General features: G+C 34.4%; 1 protein-coding gene across 1 annotated transcript in view; it reads right to left on the bottom strand.

The window, feature by feature from the left end:
- LOC149780191 (nuclear hormone receptor FTZ-F1 beta-like) overlaps window positions 1–16,828 on the bottom strand; it is a 47,797-nt gene that overhangs the window by 9,846 nt on the left and 21,123 nt on the right. Inside the window, exon 5 of the mRNA XM_089936940.1 lies at window positions 10,775–11,027. Coding sequence (XP_089793066.1) covers window positions 10,775–11,027 — 253 coding nt within the window. The remainder of the gene's footprint in view (window positions 1–10,774; window positions 11,028–16,828) is intronic.

Genomic DNA, 16,828 nt, shown 5'->3' on the forward strand with positions numbered 1-16,828 from the left:
AACAAATAGCAGGAATGCTACATTATCATGAGAGGTTAACACTATTCAAAGACGCTGCAATGCTCTGTGATCTAAATGTTATGCTTCCATGACACTGCAATACTTTGTGATCTCAATGTTATGCTTCAATGACACTGCAATGCTTTGTGATCTCAATGTTATGCTTCCATGACACTGCAATGCTTTGTTGTCGCAGTGCTACGCTTCCATGACAGTGCTATGCTTTGTGTGTGATTTAGATTTTTAGCGTAGCTTTTAAAAAAATCAGTTTTATCGCTACAATGTCTGCAGTGTGGCAGTTTATAGTGATGTCTAGCACTGGGGCATCATGCTGCAGACATGTAGCATTATGTCCCACCCAGTCATATTATCCTGAAACCAGGCTGACCAGTCCTAACACTAACCTCTTAAAGCTGAGTGCCAAGCAAGGCAGCTGTTAGTACCATTTTTGTAAGTCTTTGGTCGGCCGGGGATCTCAATGTTATGCTACCAAAATGCTGCAGTGCTTTGTTATTTCAGTGATATGCTTCCAAAACACTGCAATGCTTTATGATCTCAATGTTGTGCTTCCATGACACTGCAATACCTTGTGACCTCAATGTTATGCTTCCATGACACTGAAATGTTCTATCTCTGTGCTATTCTTCCATGACACTGCAATGTTTTGTGATCTCAGTATTGTTTCCATGACATTGCAATGCTTTGTTATCTCAGTGTTATGCTTCCAAAACACTGCAATGCTTTGGCATCTCAGTGCTATGCTTCCATGACACTGCAACACTTTATGATCTCAGTGTTATGCTTACATGACACTGCAATGCGTTGTGATCACAATGTTATGCTTCCATGACAATCTTGATACACTGGATGACGTACACCAATCAGTATACATGTAATGCTTGAATACTGTCATCTGTTTTATTGTGATGGCAGTCGTCATCTATTTCCATTAAAAGTGAAGATACAATTCACCTCTCAATAAAGATACAAGCACTATCTTGATTATATATACTAAGCACTTGATCTATAGAAAAGTAAAGTTGAAGGAGTACTGTATTCTTTTAGTCAATTAAGCATTTTGTCAAGAGTTGAAGATCCCAGTTAAATATGATCAGAGAATGAATGAGATCACATAGTGTGCAGCAATGACTTAGCAGTTCTACAGCATAAAAGAACAGAAATCACAAACATGCATGCAAGTAATCCATTTAAAATCCAATGACATCAAAAACAAGCACAGCACTTCATATAAAGCACTAATCCAAATGGAATAAGCACTGTTCACTCTGTACACTGTATATGCCTGGCTTCAAAACTGCAATTCACTCATCACACAACATAAATTGTCAATCAGGTAACTGAGTTCCTGATGTTTCAATACACTCTAAACCCTAATTTCCCATTAAGGTGACATCTAATTGTCTTATTGGACCCAATTTTTAGTCGCTACATTATGTAAATGAGATTCTATCAGTAACTGTCCTGAATACATTGCAGTACTTCAGTTGCTAGTTTTGCAAAGCATAAAAGGTTACTGATGGCCTCTGTTTCTTGCCACATAGATGGCAACAAATCACAGGAAGGGCTAGCAAATTAATGTTTTAGATGTGCCTGCATTATCAGCAAGATGTGTCTACAGAGCTCAAGCGTATGACATGCTGGATTGGCACATTCTATGCCTGTCCATTGTTTATTAGTCCTCGGTGTAGATAACTAAAGTTTCTGTGTTGAAACCATTTTTATTCTTTATCATAGTGGCTCGGACATTTCACTTTTCACCTTTTTCTTACCCCTTAACCATTTTCCTTAATTTAGTCACAGCAATCTTGACCTTTAATGTTTTGAACCCAAATCAATAATCTTCTTCCACAGCCCAAAGGTGTTGTAGTTGTTGTAGGGTTTAATGCCATTTTTCAGCACAAGATAGGCTATACATAGCGGCCAGTATTAGTGGTGGACATTGAAAACAGGACCCCTACTGTGTGACATGCAATAAAAAACCACATGTTGGTATGGCCATTCAGATAGGAAAAGTAGCTATAACAAGTTTTGATGGTGGATATCATGCTGGCCATATTCAATGTCAGATTAGTACCATTTCATTTACAGCCAACCAGCCATGATATGAAGTCATGGTGAAATCCCCACATCACTATGACCACATGTTAAAGAAAAGTAGCAATAACAAGATCTGGGGACCATATTGTAGGTCAGATTGGCAGAACTGATGGGATGACGGACAGGCAATCTTTTCAATTCAGGATCAAGATCTTGTGTTTTTTAGCGAAAAGCCTGTCTTAATTCCATGAAAATTCTGCAGTACCAGTTGTAGTATAAAGACTTTCAAGATGGAAAACATGGTGGCTATATTGGATTTCAGATATGCACTATTTTCAATACAGAAAATCTTGGAGTGAAAACCCCAAGCTGACATTAGTATCTATTGAGGTGGAGTAGTGGAGACATTGTGACCATGTTAGACATCAGATAAGTACCATTTTCATTCTGGAACAACTAGACATTGTAACAAGTGAAAACCCCATGGTGATATGATCATACATTCAGGATAAGTAGCAGTAACACTTTCAAGAAGGCCACTTTTGGCAGCCATATTGGCTGTGTCAGAGGGCACTATTTTCATTAGGACCAACAAGATATTGAGACGATTATGTGTATAAAAGCTTATGGCAACCCTCCATGTAGTTTACGCATAGCAACACTAACAAAATACTTGTAACTTCTGAATGTTGTAAAGATGAAAGGCTGTTGCTTTAGACCTTTTCTATCATCAGTGGAGCTCATTAAAAAGTACTTTTGGATATTTTTAACTGAAGCTTATAAAGTGTTATTTAACATAGGATCCTGACAATGTATGATTTCTATTAAACTAGACTGTGACAATGTATGATTTCAATCAAACAACTAGATCCTGACAATGTACAATTTTGATCACATAACTAGATCCTGAAAATATACAATTCTGATCACACAACAATTCTGACAAGGAATGATTTTAATGACACTATTAGATTGTGACAATGTATGATTTCAATCACACCACTAGATCCTGGCAACATACAACTTTGATCACACAACTAGATCCTGACAATGTACAATTTTGATCACACAACATAATCATGACAATGAATGATTTCAAACACACCTATCTCCTGATGTATTATTTTGATCACACAACTAGTTCCTGATGATGTACAATTCTGATTGCACAGCTAGGTCCTTACAATGTATTATTTCAATCACACTAGACCCTGAAGATGTACAATTTCGGTCACACAACTAGATCCTGACAATGTATGATTTCAATCACACAACTAGATCCTGACAATGTACAATTTGGATCCCACAACTAGATCCTGACAAGGAATGATTCCAATCACACAAAAAGATCCTGATGTATGATTACAATCACACGAGATCATTGCAATGTACAATTTTGATCTCATAACTGGATCCAGATAATGTATGATTTCAATCACACAACTAGATCCTGACATTGTTTGATTTCAATTACACAACCATAACACGATACCTAATGATTTCATTCACACTACTAGATTGTGACAATGTATGATTTCAATCACACACCTAGATGATGACAATGTATGATTTCAATCACACACCTAGATTGTGACAATGTATGATTTCAATCACACACCTAGATTGTGACAATGTATGATTTCAATCACACACCTAGATTGTGATAATGTATGATTTCAATAACACAATTAAATCCTTACAATGTATGGTTTCAGTAACACAATTAGATCCTAACAATGTATGATTTCAATCACACACCTAGATTGCGACAATGTATGATTTCAATAACACAATTAAATCCTTAGAATGTATGATTTCAATAACACAGTTAGAACCAAACAATGTATGATTTCAATAACACAATTAGAACCTAACAATGTATGATTTCAATAACACAATTAGATCCTAACAATGTATGATTTCAATAACATAACTAGATCCTAACAATGTATTATTTCAATCACACACCTAGATGATAACAATATATGATTTTGATCACACAACTAGATCCTTACGATGTACGATTTTGATCACACAACTAGATCCTAACAATGTATGATTTCAATAACACAACTAGATCCTTATGATGTATGATTTCAATAACACAACTAGATCCTTACGATGTACAATTTCAATCACCCAACTAGATCCTTACAATGTACGATTTCAATAACACAACTAGATCCTTACGATGTACAATTTCAATCACCCAACTAGATCCTTATGATGTACGATTTCAATCACACACCTAGATGATGACAATATATGATTTCAATCACACACCTAGATGATGACAATATATGATTTCAATCACACACCTAGATGATGACAATATATGATTTCAATCACACACCTAGATGATGACAATATATGATTTCAATCACACACCTAGATGATGACAATGTATGATTTCAATCACACAACACCTGAAAATGTACGCCAAAATTTTGTATCCGAAGTAGTTCACAGAAACCATCTGGTGCATCTTCTTTTGATTATGAAAATAAAACTAAAGAATAACAAAACAAAACCACAAACTAGTTTCTTAGTATCTTTGTACAGACACATACTGATGACTGGAAGTAGGTTAAACATTATGCAACAAAATAATGGTCTTGGAAGCAGATTATAAACTCTATGCAACAAAATAATGGTCTTAGAAATAAAAGAAAAACAAACTTTGCTGAAAATGTGAACTGTAATTTTAGGTAGCAGTTGGTTGAAAAAGAAAAGGTGGTGATATACGAATTTTAATTAAAACAATCCTTATGCTGTGGCCAAGTTGATGTACTTTTCCCTCATTATAAAGTACCCCAGTATAGTGTATGAAATACTGCACAATTATGGTCACAGATCCAATTGTTTTGGGTGCATTTAGTGTGGAAATTCATTCATGATCTTGTTGTTGTTATAGGGTTTAATGCCATTTTTCAGCACAAAATAGGCTATACATGGCGGCCAGTATTAATGGTGGAGGAAGAACAAGGGAAAACCCTGGAAAGAACCACCAACACACGAGAAGCTACCGACAAGCTTTCTCACATATCCACATTGGCCAAGCCCGAGACTCAAACCCACACAGACAGAGGTGAGATGGCAGTGATCCGTGATGGAGAGCGCTTTAGACCACTCGGGGCCCCCATTCATTCATGATCTTGTAAAGTTATTCTGCATACATGTACTAGATACCATCAGCTTGTTTATAAATTATCTCTGACAGCATAGTGTTGCTTCATCCAGACTTGTTTACCCAGAAGTCTATCCGAGTCCTGTCTACCTGTGTGTAGTTTGCAATCCTAACACTGATGGCTACTCCACGCTCTTTATCAAGCATATACAACGTATATATGTGCCTAAAATTTCAGAATATCAGCTAGTACCCCTTTACACTAATTGAAGTGTCTAAGGCAAGGTAATAATTCATGTTGCACAGGCTCATTTCTATTTATCAATAAACAACCACAAAATCTCAGGCCTTTACTTTGGCTCAAATACACCACATGGTGGCCCAGATAGCTGCCTGGCCGTGTAAACAGACCATTTAAAAAGCTCAGCTGTTTCCTGCCTGTAATGTCATATGTTCTTGGTGACTCCTGAATATGCCTAAAGGCCAGAAGGGGGTGAGGCATATTTGCTCATTTTATTTTTTTTCTAATTTATCAGTAGAGACATTGCCATAACATGCCAGTTGACATAGTGAGACATGACAAATAACTGGCCAAGAAAATAAGCATAGTCTGCATTAAATAACGGATTTTGTCTGGTAAACCATCTGTAAGCAACGCCCCTTTCAGAGTCTATTTTCTACTTAAGTGAGAGTAACTTCTACCTGAACAACAATCCTGACAATGGGAGAAGAAACATAATTTGGTACAGTAATATTATTATATTTACTTATGTTTTCAGACTGCAATAATCATTTTTGGCTATCCTAAATGACTTCATTTGGTGTTGAAAAACAATAGAAGACAATAGATCAACCCTGAATAAAATCTGAACCTACTATAATGTACTACCAATGGAGAAAAAAAAGTCAAGAGCAACATATATTACTTCCCCTGTTACTGTATTTGATATACAGTATAATCAAACACCTGAAAATAGTCATACATGAATCAGTGCCACAAGTTTGTGTGCTTTCCAAGAAAACCGACATGTTTGTTATCTCTTGCTACCAGTTACTATTTAATTTGTACTCCTAAAAACCAACAAATGCAAAATGTTTCATCAGCGTGTTAAACAAAGTTTAGTTAAGTATTTTTGGCTCACATTATTCTGTAAATGTAGTTATAAAATTACATAAGTTTATCAATTCACAAAAGTATGATAATGAAGCAACAAACTATCTGATAGAAGCACTGACAATTCAGACATACAAGGAAAGTGAGCTTGGGCTTTCACAACGGACACTTCAATTATATAGTTTGTGTAATCTAATTAGAGGCTGCTGACAACTAATCACACAGAGTTTACAATTGGATAAAACAAGTACCCACAGTTAACGAAATATGGGATTCAACAAGGGTACTGAATGTGTCAAATCCAAAGACCCAATCAAAGTTGTCATCTATGAAAACAGTGTGCTGCCTTGTAAGCTAAGGCTTTAGTTACAACATGAACTGGTTGACCATTCATGGAGTGTTACCTGTAAAATATGTGTGGTTATGAAAGGAAGCAAAAACAAATTTAGTCAAGACCTTTATTGCATTAGACAAAAGGTTAACAGCAAATACACAGGAATGTAATACAAATATGGAACATCTGAACCTGCACGAAAATGGAAGCAAAGTATACCCACAAGTAAACACTTGAGGTTATTATTTTTTTCTTTCCTTCTTTTTTCATTTGTTCATGTTTGTAAAATAAAGAACTAGTTAATTAACTCTATAAGAAATGGTTAATAATCACCTAACTTTAATTTAAAAAATGTAAAGATGAAAAAATCAACTGCTTGATGACGTTTTGCACTCACTATTATACATATATTTCACTGCCATCATGGCTCGACTTCATGTCAGAGACAATGTCATTGTGGCCTGCATAAAATGGCAGCCATAACAATTGGGCAAATCTTCTCTCGCAAAGCACACAATGGATTTATAATAACATTAACTATTCCTAGGTACATAATCAGATTAAATACTTTTTGCTAAGCAAGCTCTGGTGTTTTCTGCAGTACTTGGTACGTATTCACAACTGATGGAAACGACCTTGTCCATGTAACTGCATACAAACAAAACTGAAACGTTTAATTATAAATAAGACCCCAGAACTCTGGTAAAACTAAAGTTATTATGTGGAAACACAACACAAAAATATACATATGTAAGAGTTTGTTGGTGGTGGTCATGGTTTAATGACATTTTTCGGTACAAGGTGTCAAGTAAATCTGGTGGTGGAAGAACCCATGAAAACAAAGTGTGCATTAGATCTATAACAACAAATTATTAGAGGCAAAAGAAGTACAAGTCAAACTGACAAGAATTATTCTTCCTCTTCCCTGGCCATCTCTTCAGCTTATATAGCTCTATTTAATGATTTCCAGCCTTTACTCCACTACCACATCTTTTTATGGAAGATTCGAGGTGAAAGATCTACTCAAAATTTTTTAAAAAAGCAGTCTGTTGTAGCTTTTAATTCATTTTGCTCGACTTTGTTTCTTCACCCAATTTTTTTAAAATCAGAACTTTGCTGGCATGTTCAACATTAAGTTTACTTGGTAAGCGATTAGTACAACTGCAATCATGGAAAGTACACATCATATACACTGTAAGTAAACTTGCAAGAATATTATACACGTGTAGTTAAATCTAGAATAATATACCCATTGTAGTTAAACTTACAAGAATATTATACCCATGAAGTTCAACCTATAAGAATATTATATCTGTAGTTAAACCTACAAGAGGGGGCCCCGAGTGGCTGAGTGGTCTAAAGCGCTCTTCGTTACGGATCACTGCCATCTCACCTCTGTCTGCGGCGGTTCGATTCTAAGATTCAGCCAATGTGGGCATGTGAGAAAGCTTGCCAGTAGCTTCTCGTGGGTCGGTGGTTCTTTCCGGGGTGTTTACCAGGTTCTTCCTCCACCATTAATACTGGCCGCCATGTATAGCCTATCGTGTGCTGAAAAATGGTGTTAAACCCCACAACAACAACAAAACCTACAAGAATATAATACATGTGTAGTTAAATCTACAATAATATACCCAATGTAGTTAAACTTACAAGAATATTATACCTGTGTAGTTAAACCTACAAGAATATTATAGCTGTGTAGTTAAACCTACAAGAATATTATAGCTGTGTAGTTAAACCTACAAGAATATTATAGCTGTGTAGTTAAACCTACAAGAATATTATAGCTGTGTAGTTAAAACTACAATAATATGATACAGCTTAGTTAAACCTACAATAATATTATACCTGTGTATTAAACCTACAAGAATGTTATATCCATATAAATAAACCAACAAAAATATTATATCTGTGTAGTTAAATCTGTAAGAATATTATACCTGTGTAGTTACACCTACAATAATGTTATACCCATGTAGTTAAACCTACAATAATATATCTGTGCCATTAAACCTACAAGAATATTATACATATGTAGTTAAACCTACAAGAATATTACACCCAAAAACTTTATCCCTATTTCTTCAATTTGAAAATCGCAATCAAAATTGGTAACCGTAATGTTGATATATTGCCCGTTTTATAGTCGAAAACAGTACACAGGACCGGGAAATTTTAATCATCATTTTGAAATTATCAACTTCTAATAAGAAGTCATATAACTGGTTAAATTTTCTTTCCAAACAACATTCTTAGAACACCGTAATTAAAGATATTCAAGTTAATTTTGATCAATGAAAATGTCAATTACACGTGGTGTAAGCAGTATAATACTACATCAATATTTCAATGCCAATTAAATAATTTTTATTAAGTGAAATTTGTATTTTAATTCTCTTTTAATTCCTCTAAAGTGTAATCTTCATTAATGCAATGTGTAGGTAAACGTAAAAAGGTGTCAATATACCTTAACAGCTATGTCTGCAAGCGTTTCTCTGAGAACCTAATCAAGTGCCGGCCATGTTTTGATAACTGACTTGTGGAAGTATTTGTTGTATTGCTGTACTGAATTGAAAGCTGGCCTCCTTTGTATTATCACATTAAATATATCTTCTGAATCAAATAAAGGAGGTGGAATAAAAGAAAAGTTAAAAGGCATGCAAATCCTACATGCATAAGATTTATTGGCCCCGGTCATATGTCAGGTGAACTCACTTCATCTGATCAATCGAACATTGTTATAAATGTTACTGTGTTTAAATAATTAACTACCTTAAATTATCCAACTCAATGATAACTGTGATCTAAGATAGCAAGGCAACCAAGCAAAATGAATACTTTGTAAAATTAAGAGCTTGGTTTCACAGATATGGACCATAGTGGGCAATAGAGTTTCAGAGAATTCCGTAACTGGCACTTACAGATATCCTCAAGGATGATAAGAAGTTTCACTATTACTTTCAGTGAAATCACAACATCAATATTGTACTAACTGAACAATACAAAATATTGATGTTCGATGTTGATGATTGTCTCACGAAATAAATGTCACTAGTTTTTGAGAAAAAAACGGAATCTTGTTTGGTGGTGTGACAACAGTTAGTCTAGTTCCCTGCTACTCCGACTCCTGACTTGGGACTATACTATTAAATACCACTCCGGGAACCAAACTATTCAATAATACAAAAAGGAGTGATTTAATACACGTATGTTTTTGCATACACGTGATGGTTATTGAAACCAGTTTGAATGATGTCTCACCATGTTGGACATTTTGAAAATAAATGTTATTTATACAGAATAATGAACAACTTCATTATAAAAAGCACGTTATTAACAAGTTATATCGACACGATTATAAAACGAGGATTCAGCCATTAAACAGCCCAGTTCCCAACTCCCACTCCAACCCCGTGGTTTTCTCAAAGTCTAAGTGGATTTTTTCAATTTTTGGAGATCCCTCTGTAACTCACACCCTCGCTTACAGTGCAGTCTACGTTTGTGGACCCAATTGTGCACGAGCTATCGAGGGAGAGGTGTAGTTAAACATACAATAATATCATACCTTTTCAGCCTATCCAACAGTCCAGCAGACTTCAATTCAATAAACCTGACTGTAAACATTTATCTACTAAAAAAAATTATTTTGTAAAAATTATTCTGGATATATTTTGATTCACCTGCAGCAGAACAAACATCTCCCTTACCATAATTTCACCAATAACATACTAACATTTGCTAACGTTGTCAAATGAATAAAGAGATCTTCAATCGTATGTGACAAATCTCCATATCCTCAAATCTTGTTAAACAAGAAACTCTAGTTCTACACCAAAACCCTCCAAATCTAATATTAGTAACAAGCATAGAGAATACCTAAGTCATATCGAGCTGGCAGATTAAAAGAGGGATGTAAGTTAAGAAAAAATATGGATGTACCATGACTGTAGCTATTTTTTAATTAAATGTGTATACCATCAAGCACACACACACACACACACACACTTTTTTTAGGTTCTTACAGACTGCTATAACTATACTGCAGTAAAAATACCAGTTTATTGAATACAAGCACATGGAATGATATCCAATTCCATAACAGTTATTCCTAACAAGTTTTACTTGGTAAAGACCTTCTTACCTGGACCAATCAAAATTAGAACTTTGAGCGCCACATATTCATACTGATCAATCACAAGACGTCGTAGATGGTCAACAAATTCAATCAGTTTTATAAACAAATCCATAATTCCCAAATATTTGGCTTTCTTCTCATCAATAACTTTTGAATTGTATATATGAATTTCATCATGTCTGTGAACTGATCGCCAACAAGAGTTCAAGGCCAAAAGATCACACCAGCAGTTTTGAAGTAACAGGATCTGATCATCTGTCTGAAAAAAGAAAACTTTTATTATTCTTATAGTCATAAAAATCTAACATGTTGACTGGAAGAAATATAGTACATAATAGGCTAAGGTCAAGAAAACTAATATGCCAATTGTTGTTGAAAATGTGATTAGTAGGGAATTTAAAGAGACTGACGAGTGCAAAAGAGACCCAAATCAGAACTATGTTTTACCTAACTACAGAAGGCCAGCCAATGAACCAGTTCCGCACATTAATTGAACTGCAGGTAACAATTTTATATCTCAATTACTTTATTGTTTTAGAAAATAAACTGGGTCTGAAAGCTTTGTAAAAAGAAAAATATTTATGTCTGATACAAAAACATAATTCCTATGATGTTATTATGTTATATATGCAGTGGATAACACAAAATCCAGTTTGATCAGAGTTTCTTATTACCGAAAGTCACATTTTTTTTAGAACTATTATAATTGTTCAGATACTGTCATTTTTCCCCATGATATTAATATGTTTCTTATGCTCATTTATGTTGTCTGTTATTATGCAATTTAATATTTTGTACTTTATGTATTTATTTGTATGTCATATTTATATGTTAAGATACAGAACTGGTTTTGTCTATATACAACATTTTAAAATATTTCTTTTGTTTTTACCAATTTTGAAAATGCAATCAATGCACAATGACACATGCAACACATTAACAATTTTAGTATTTTCCACCCCCATCATGAGGATGAGAAGTGGGAGATTAAAAGACATAAAGCAGAAGTCACAATTCATTTATTTTCTTTCTGAAACAAAATAAGTGTACTGGATTCAGCATGTACCTTGGTGGGAAAGTCAAATGTTGGATACAATCAATGTGACATTAGATGAGAAACTAAACAGTACATTCTTGTTTCAGATTTTACAGCAATGATTGAAGATGAAAGTACTGATGTGACATAAGAAGTTAAAGGTATACAACAACTTTACAGATCCGAAATGGAATTAAGATAATTAAATAAATTAATATAGAAAAGTAATCTCTTCCTTGATTCCTTCTAACTGCACAAAATTAAAGAAAGGATAAGTAAAGTAATTGAGAATCGTTATAGTCGTAAAATCATAAAGAATCATTTAATTGTTTATCATGCTTATCAACTGCCAATTTTTCCATTCATTTACTAAAACATTAAATAATGGTGACACAACAATATATACACAAGGAAAAAATAATTGCTAATGAGATGTGATCATCATAATATTTACAAAATTTCATTGCAATCAATCAATACTATGAAACTAGTTGTGCTAACATGATTGTGTCATACACTACGTTTGATTATGAAATAAAAACACATTACTCGTGATGTACATTTTTGGGGGCAATATGTGCATCTTGAGGTGATTAACATAATACATGTATAGTACTTATTATGATTAAACTGTGCACTAATCGAGACCACATGGTCGATTAGAATTGATACTGTAAAGAAGCAATTAAAATAACCTTATCCTGAACTAAGCCATAGCTGGATTATAATAAGCAAGTGTCTGTGATAAGTTAGATTTTCTTGCATAAACAAGAAAGAGGTAAGGATAACAGGAACCCATTTTTATCTAAATGACCCCCACCTTTTTACCTGAAAGGAATTCTGGGTCTTACTTTTTCCATTTCTGAAAAGAACACTGCTGGAGTCACAATTTGAAAAACCATTGAGATGTGCACCCAAGGGGGCTGTGCTGGCTCAGTGGTTAAGGCACTGGACATGTGACCAGAAGGTTGCAGGTTTAAGTCCCACCATCTGATCACCCTGGATCAACAAACAAATATATAAGAATATTTTTAAAGGTCAGATTTCTTTTGCTCTTTGCAAGTCAATTCAGAAGTGTTTCAGGAGAAAAAAACATTCTTATTATCATGATTATATTTTTAAAAAAACAATATTCAATGCTTACAAAAACAAAATATATATCTGAAGTAATTTATGAGTAACAGCAATGAATATATGAAATGCCTTAAAAATAAAGCACAATCCATATGAAGACAAACAAAAGTCAACTGAAGATGAAAAACAATTTCAGGAGACCACGATAAGACCAATTTTTCTTTCCTTTTATTATTTGTTTACAGCTAAGCATTGAAAGTATCTCTGTTATTCTTGAGAAACTTCAAAATGTTTTCTTACAGGTTTAAGTTAACATATCCAAAAGATATTTTTGATTGCAGTACAAAATTTATTGTCATGTCCTTTGACCCTGAATTTGTCTCAAATAATGTCAAGATGTTCAAGACCCTTTCACAGAAGTGTAGATATGTTGGTCATCTTCGGTCAGAACCAATTAAATATTTAGTGAAAATCCTATGACAATGCCACCATTCATGCAAAACAAACAGTTACATGAAGATTTCTAAGATTGCCACTATACTAACCATGGTTCATAAAGCTCCAGTGGGTTGTTTTTTCTCCAATGACCTTTCCATGAGTTTACAAGAACTTTCATAAGTTTGCAGGAAGTATTTTTTTCTATTGAAAGTTAAACTATTTCCATGTTGCTGTGTTTATAATTGCATAAATATAAAATAACTAACTAGCATGCTACAACAACAAATGCACACTATTCCATCAGTCATTTGATCCATCCAGTTTTAATCCATTTTAATTTTCATTTCTTTTTACTTGGAAAATATGTAAATAAAAATCGTAAATTTAAAACGTGATATATCCAATTTAGTTCTTACATTCTATGTTCCATCAGACTGATTCACTGAGCTTGTAAAAACAAATTTCAATGAGAGTGACAACAAATTAAGGAGTTTTAAAGGACAAAGCCAACTTTTTCAAAATTCCGGGAGTTTTAAGATTCAATCTCAAATTCAAGGACTTTTTTGTACAAACCATATGCAACATGTCTTAAGTCAGAAGAACACTATTTTCATTCAGAAGCGGCAACATATTACTATAAGCGTTTCACCAAAAATCCCATGCTGATAAGACCAGATACTCAGCAAAAATCCCATGCTGATAAGACCAGATACTCAGCAAAAAACTCGTGTTGATAAGACCAGTTACTCAGTGAAAACCCTGTGTTGATAAGACCATCCATTCTGTCAAAACCCTGTGTTGATAAGATCATCTATTTGGTGAAAACCCCAAATTGACAAGACCATCCATTCTGTCAAAACCCTGTGTTGACAAGACCATCTATTTGGTGAAAACCCCAAACTGACAAGACCATCCATTCAGTGAAAACCCGAAGTTGATAAGACCATCCATTTGGTGAAAACCCCATGTTGATAAGAGCATCCATTCAAAGAAAATCATGTGGTGATAAGACTGTCTATTCAGCAAAATGCCCAAGTTGATAAGACCATCCATTCAGTGAAAACCCTGTGTTGATAAGACCATCTATCCACAAAAACAAACAAAAAAACAGGATAATACAACCACCCATTTTGTGAAAACCTCAAGTTGATAAGAGCATCTTTTCAATGAAACCCCCATGTTGATAAGACCAGCCATTCAGAAATAAAACCCATGTTGATATGACCATCCATTTGGTGAAAACCCCATGCTGATAAGACCATTTGTGAAAACCCGGTGTTGATAAGACCACCCATTCAGCCAAAATCCTGCGTTGATAAGACCATCCATTCGGTAAAAACCCCATGCTGATAAGACCATCTGTGAAAACCCAGTGTCAATAAAACCATCCATTCAGCAAAACCCCCCGTGGTGATAAGACACTCCATTCAGTGAAAACCCCATGTTGATAAGACCATCTATTCAAAAGAATCACATGTTAAAGAACCATCCATTCAGACCCCAAGTTGATAAGACCATCCGTTCAGTGAAAACCCCAAGTTGATAAGACCATCCATTTAGAGAAGAAAAAAAACCATGTTGATAAGACCATCTATTCAGCAAAAAGCCCATGCTGACAAGATTATCCATTCAGCAAATATTCCATGTTGATAAGACCATCCATTCAGCAGAAACCATGTTGGATGATAAGACCATCCATTCAGCAAAAACCCATGTTGACTGGACCATCAATCAGCCAAAACCCCAAGCTGATAAGACAATCCATTCAACAAAAACCCCATACTGACAAGATCATCAATTTAGCAAAAACCCACGTTGACTGGACCATCAAATCAGCCAAAATCCGAAGATGATAAGACAATCTATCCAGCGAAAACCACATACTGACAAGGTCATCAATTCAGCAAAAACCCATGTTGACTGGACCATCAAATCAGCCAAAACCCCAAGATGATAAGACAAACCATTCAACAAAAACCCCATACTGACAAGATCATCAATTCAGCAAAAAAAAACATGTTGACAATGTCATTCATTCAGTGAAAACTCCATGTTGACAAGCCCATCCATTCAGCGAAAATCAAATGCTGTTAAGATCATTCTGTCAGTGTAAACCCCATGCTGATTGGTCCATCTATTCAGCCAAAACTCTACGTGGACAAGACCATCCATTCAGTGAAAACCCCATGTTGATTGGTCTATCTATTCAGCCAAAACTCCAAGCAGACATGACCATCTATTTATCAGAAGACTCAAAAAGATTTTCAGAATCGTCATCAAGACTGCCATTTTTTTTTTACTGATATCATCTTCATTTTAATACAGGAATAACTTCATAATGCAAGAAAGAAGTGTTGTTTTGTTTTTTAAACAGCAATATGACTATCCATTTCAGAGATGCAGCTGCTGTGAAATTGGTAACATTAACATCATCTTCACACAGGCCCAAGTACTTATAAGGAGAAGTACTTTAGTGAAAACTCCATGATGGTACAACCATTCATTCATGAGACGGAATAACAAGATTTTCAATGATGACTATTGCTCAGTGCCCTTTTTTTTAGTATCATCTATATAAGGTAAGAAGTTTTTTGTGCAAACCTCCAGGTCTAGAGGAACACATGTTCAGAAGAAGTAGCAATAATAAGATTTTGAATATCCTACCATACTGGCCATATTGTTGGTCTCATCAACACTATTTTATTTGGAACCAGCTACATATAATACAAAGTCTTATTTTACTACAACTATTAAGTTTGGAGAAGCAGTGGCTACAGGGCCGATACTTGTTTTTTGCTTTCTTCATGCACTTGACTAGGACAGGTGGTATCAGAAAAATTAGTTATTCCCACCTACCTTTTACTTGTCCCAAAATTTACATCTCTTGCCCAGATTTGATGAGAAGGATGAACTTTAATCTAATATGTTATGTAAATTTAATTTAATTATTTGTTCGTTTTTTTTTTTTTAAATTTATTTCATTACATGCTACCAAAATGAAACATTGTATGCTGAACTTGACCTTGTCCAAAACTGAGTTCATTCCTGCCTGACCTAACTTTTTTTAATACTTCATCTTATGTCAGCAACTATTACATAGCTAAATTATTCTCTGTGCATTCTCTTGGCTTAATATCCAAATCATTATTAATAGAAGAGGTAAGTATGTTTATCTGGGTCCAAGTTTTGGAGTTTCCTAAGTAAATTTTACATGATCTACTTTATTGTGTTGTAAACACCAGGATCATTCTAGAAGGTCATTTTCCATAAACTGTAAAACTCTATCCAACTTTTTCAAGATGGCTTCCAAATATTTAAGAATTAAAAGTATGGTCACTCTTCTAGCAACATTTCCCTACAAATAAATTTATAAACTTTTAGCTTTTTCTAGTAAACATATGTGTAAGAAATTATGGTAACTAAATATATTTATTGATGTGCATCAGAAAAATATTTAGTTCTTCTACCTTGAGGCTACACTGAATTGTTAGTAAATTTTGGCACAGATATTT

Source organism: Sinohyriopsis cumingii, chromosome 16 (genome assembly GCF_028554795.1).
Source record: "Sinohyriopsis cumingii isolate HCF-2022 chromosome 16, ASM2855479v2, whole genome shotgun sequence".
NCBI classification, from domain to species: Eukaryota; Metazoa; Mollusca; class Bivalvia; order Unionida; family Unionidae; genus Sinohyriopsis; species Sinohyriopsis cumingii.